Raw genomic sequence first — 5327 nt, 5'->3', positions numbered from 1 at the left:
GCGTTATGCAGATGATACAACCCTGCTTGCTGAAACTGAGGAGGACCTGAAGCACTTGCTGCAGAAGGTCAAGGACTGCAGGCTTCAATATGGATTAAACTCAACATCAGGAAGACAAATATTCTCACCACTGGCCCAATTGACAGCATCATAATAGATGGTGAAGAGATTGTGATTGTTCACAGCTTCAGTTTGCTTGACTCCACAATCAATACTCTTGATGCCAGCAACCAGGAAATTAAAAGACAAAATGCACTGGGAAAGTCTGTTGTCACAGACCTCTCCAAAATACTGAAGAGCAACAGTGTCATTCTGGAGACTTAAGGCGAACGTGATCCAGGCCATAGTCTTTGCAGTTACTTGCTGGGCATCAGAAAACTGGAAAATGATTAAGGATGATATAAGGAGAATTGATACGTTTGAGCCGTGGTGATAGAAAAGAGTACTGACTATACCATGGACTGCTAGGAGAACAAACAGGTTCATGCTAGAGAGAGTGAGACCAGGCTGCTCCTTGGAAGCAAGGATCTGAAGCTTCATCTGACCTAATTTGGACATGTTGCAAGGAGGTATCAGTCCTTGGAGAGAGATATAATACTTGGGAGTATGGCAGGACAGTGCAGGATAGAAGGCCCTCCATGAGATGGATTGATTCAATGACTCGGGTAATGAGAGTAGGTGTGTCAGAGACAATATTATTTGCACAGGATAGAGCAGGGTTTGACGCTGTTGTACATAGATAGAGTCGCTATGAGTTACAACTGACTTGTGAGCACATATCAACAACAACAATGCATGGATCACAACAAATAGTGGCTAACCTTGAAAAGAATGGAAATCCCAGAACACCTAATTGTGCTCACACGAAACCTATACATGGACCAGGAGGCAGTCGTTAGAACAAAACAAGGAAATGCTGCATGATTCAAAATCAGAAAAGGAGTGTGTTAGGGATATGTCCTGTCTCCATACTTTTTAAATCTATATGCAGAACAGTTCATTCGAGAGGCTGGAATTATGAGAAGGAATGTGGCATCAGGATTGAAGGAAGACTCATCAAAAACCTGCATTATACAGTTAACACAACATTAACTTGATGAAACTGATGAAGTCCTGAAGCATTTGCTTCAGAGGGGCAAGAACTATAGTTTGCAATAAAGATTGAAGCTCAATATCACAAAAACAAGGATTCTTACCACTGGGCCCATGGACAGCATCATGATAGATAGGAAAAAGAGATTGTTAACAGTTTCAACTTACTCAGTTTCACAATTAGCACTCTTGGTAGCAGCAGTCACAAAATCAAGATGAATTGCACTTGGAAAGTCTGATGTCAGGGACCTCTCCAGAGTGCTCAAGAGCAAGGATGTCAGTCTAAGAGACTAAGGTGCACCTGATCTAGACTATGGTCTTTACAATTACTTGCTATGTATAAGGGAGCTGGACAATGACAAAGGATGGCAGAAGAATTGATGCCTTTGAGTTGTAGTGTTGGAGAAGAATATTGAACATACCATGGAGTGCCAAGAAAAATAATAGGTCTGTCCTGGAAAGGGTGAAACCAAGCTGCTCCTTGGAGGCAAGGATTTTGAGACTGTTTTACTTACTTTGGTCATGTAGCCAAGAGGGGCCCATCTTTGGAGAAGGATATCATGGTTAGAAGGGTAGAGGGACAGTGCAGGAGAGAAAGACTCTGGATGAGATAGATTAACACAACAACTGAGGTAATGAGGGCAGGTGTGTAAGGGACAGTGAGATTGTCTCAGGATAAAGCAGAGTTCAGTCAACTCGAGTGCACATAACAACAAAAATGTATTGCTACTTAAAAATACTTAATATCTAGCTAATTCATCTTAGATTCAAATATGCAACTAATTATTACATAACATTTCAGTTCACAGCTAAATTCCAACATGATTTAATACATTTCTGTGATTTTTCATCAAAGTGAAAAACATATCCTTTAAATCTTCTATGAACTTCTAAAGTATATACAATACAAGTTTGGTGAAATAATTGGTAAAAATCAGGAAAAGTAACAGTATTCAGTTATGTCATGTCTTAAGATTCATAATTGAGTTGAACAAACAACCACTAACCTCTTTAAGTCCATGAACTGACTACATTTTTGTTCATTTGGGGGGTTTTGCCAACATTTTTTACTTAAGATTTTCTTGCTTTCAGCTGTATCTCTCTCTTTTTTTTTTTATCAATTTTTGTTGTTGTTTGTTTTGCTTAATAAAAAGGGGGACTCTGGTGGCCTAGAATTAAGAAGTTGTATTGCAGTGGAAGGCACACAGTTCTAATCCAGCAGCTGCTCCACAGGAGAAAGATGTGCAGTCTCCTTCCATGCAATTAACTGCCTCTGAACACTCACTGAAGGGTCAGCTATGGGTCAATTACAATTCAATGGTACACAACATCAAAAGTTCATTAAAATTAATAAAAAAATGATGAAATAAAAAATCATTTACATTGTGTTTCATTCATGTATATTGCATTCCATACAGTCTTTCGTTTACATTGTGTTTCATGCAATCATTCATATATGTTGTATTTTATATAATTAAGTGCTATTGATCTATGCTTATTGTTACCCCATCTTTTTTAGTCCCCAGTGAATCTTTCCTTATTTCTTCCCTTCCTCCATTTGCCCCCTAAGCTCTGCTATTCTTGTGAGTTCCACCTGTCCCCTTTTTCTGCCCCCTTTCCCTCTAACTTTTTTTGACATTTATATATATCTTACTGGTTATCCTTCTATTTTTACAATTATGATCTTAAGCAGTATTTATCCTTGTGATACCTAGTTCACTTAGCATAATATTCTTTAGGCTTTCCCATTTTCTATATTTTACAAAATCATTTTTCCTTAGTGGAGCATTATATTCATTGTGTGAATGTACCACAATTTCTCAATCCATTTATTTGGTAATGAGAATTTGGCCTGTTTCCCTTTTTTTTGTTCCTATGAATAGTGCTGCTATGAACATAGGTGTACATCTCTCTATGTTTCCATTTTTATTTCCTTGAGGTATATTCCTAGCTGTGGAATAGCTGGGTCATATGCGATTTCAAAATTCAGCTTTTTGAGAAAATGCCAAACAGCCTTCCAGAGTGGCTGTACCATTTTACAATATCACCACCAGGACATGAGAATTCTAATCTCTCCACATCCTCACCAACATTTATTGCTTGCTGTCCTATTAAACTTTGCTTCTGCTACAAGGTTCAGATATTATCTCACTGTGGTTTTGGTTTGCATTTCTCTGATTGCCAGTGATTTTGAGCATTTCTTCATGTGTCTACTGACCATCTGAATGTCTTCCTTTGTGAGAAGTCTTTTCATGTCTTTTGCATATTTTGAGTTTGGGTTATCAGTCTTTTTCTTGTGGAGGCCCTGTAAACTTTCATTATGAGACCATTGTCTGAGATGCCATTGCCAAATGTTTTTTTTCTTTTTTCCTAGTCTGTAGGTTTTCTTTTCACTCCATTGGAAAAAAAAATTTGATACAACAAGGACTTAATTTTCAGAAGATCGTATTCATGGATTTGATTTGTCTTCTCCTGATTTTTCATGTATCCTTTTTTTTTTTTTAATGCTACTTAGAAACTAATGAATGGCATAGTCCAAAGGGTTGCGCTGCTAACACAGTGGCGGCACCACGCTGGTGCTTGGAATCTCCCAGCAGCTCTGAGGGAGAAAGATAGGCAGTCTCTTCCTGTGCTTTTCACAGTCTGAGAAAACCTGCTGGAGGGTTAGCTATGAGTGACTTCTGACTTGAATGGCAGTGCCTTTTAGTTTGAGAGCAACTGGGTAAATTGGTATCTTAACATTCTTGTCTCAATAGGATCTCGCTGGAAAGCTATGACAAACCTAGAAAAACAGCCATATTACGAAGAGCAAGCCCGTCTCAGCAAACAACACCTGGAGAAGTACCCTGACTACAAATACAAGCCCAGGCCCAAGCGCACTTGCCTTGTGGATGGCAAAAAGCTGCGCATTGGAGAATATAAGGCAATCATGCGGAACAGGAGGCAGGAGATGAGGCAATACTTCAATGTGGGGTATGAGCCATTCACTCCTTTTCTCATCGAACAAGCTTTCTGCTATATTTAGTGGGTCATTAAATGCATTTGTTGAGCTGCAAAGGATTTTGAAAAAGAACCTGAACACAGTGTATTTCCAAAGACTAACTTCTCCCAACAAGACGCTGTGCAGTGGGAGGTGGGCTGCATGCTAATCCACTTCAAACTCCTAGAACAATGAATGACTTGGAGAGGAGCTTTGTTAACAATTGAATTGTGAAACAAAGTAACTGAAAGCAAATCATTTTGGAGCTATCTATTTAGAATGATTGCTCCTTCTGTTCCTAGTGGGTTTTTGTTACTTCTAAGGTCTCAGAGTGATCAGTTCCACAGTGACTAACAATTTGGTTGAGACAATACAACATAAAAACTATTTAGAAAGAAATATTTGAGTTGGAATTTAGCAAGATCAAGTCAATGGGCAGCCTTTGTGGATGACAGTATTTAGTAGAGATTATATTGAAGGCAAAACAAAGTTGTATATAGCAAAAGCCCCATTCTAATTTTGAATGCACCTCTCCAAAGGCAGGGCTTTCAGCAGTTATACCACGTGCTTTTGGGACTGCAGTGGACCACTAGGGCTCCCCCCACTTCCTACTACTTGTTGTTGTTGGATACCATTGAGTGGGAACCAACCATAGCTGACCCTCTGAGGGGTGTTCAGATGGAGTTAATTGCTAGGGAGGAGATTGTCCATCCTTTTCCCATGGGGCAGCTAGTGGATCGAACCACATGCCTTTGGGATTGCAGCAGAGTTTCTTACCACTAGGCCACGAGGGACCTAGTATAAAAGAAGATTGTGTGTTCCTTATTTTAAACATATTAGAAACTTGAAGACATGCATGAAACACACTGTATATGAATGGTCAAAAAAAAATTAAAAACCCACAAAAACTTTAAGACTATGACATCAGAACACTAAACCGAGTATATGTCCTAAAACTGTCATCCACAAGGCCAGCCCTGCTTCCTATCAGTCCTAACGCTGTTTCAGAAACTAGGTGGACCATGTCATATTTGACTCAGTACTGAGTTCTAGCCAGTCAAGTTTATCTTGAGAGTGTACTAGTATTTTTAAAGCGTTTTCTATCAAAAATTGAATTATCTCTAGGTTTAGGTCTTTCTAAAAAATATTTGTTTGTATGTGTTATAAAGGAAAAGTATTCTTCCGTGTCATATATGGATTCTTCTACTTACTCTTCCTGTAGGTTATAATTTATACATAAAAATTATACATAAAA

General features: G+C 38.7%; 1 protein-coding gene across 5 annotated transcripts in view; it reads left to right on the top strand.

Moving 5' to 3' along the window:
• SOX5 (SRY (sex determining region Y)-box 5) overlaps nucleotides 1-5327 on the top strand; it is a 610606-nt gene that overhangs the window by 587769 nt on the left and 17510 nt on the right. For all 5 annotated transcript variants that reach the window (XM_006897210.1, XM_006897209.1, XM_006897211.1 and 2 more), the window contains one exon: nucleotides 3849-4065. In XM_006897210.1, the coding sequence (XP_006897272.1) occupies nucleotides 3849-4065 (217 nt within the window). The remainder of the gene's footprint in view (nucleotides 1-3848; nucleotides 4066-5327) is intronic.

Source organism: Elephantulus edwardii, unplaced genomic scaffold (genome assembly GCF_000299155.1).
Source record: "Elephantulus edwardii isolate Elephantulus edwardi_28Jun2011 unplaced genomic scaffold, EleEdw1.0 scaffold00206, whole genome shotgun sequence".
Taxonomy (NCBI): domain Eukaryota; kingdom Metazoa; phylum Chordata; class Mammalia; order Macroscelidea; family Macroscelididae; genus Elephantulus; species Elephantulus edwardii.
This window is presented reverse-complemented; position numbering and strand designations above follow the sequence as displayed.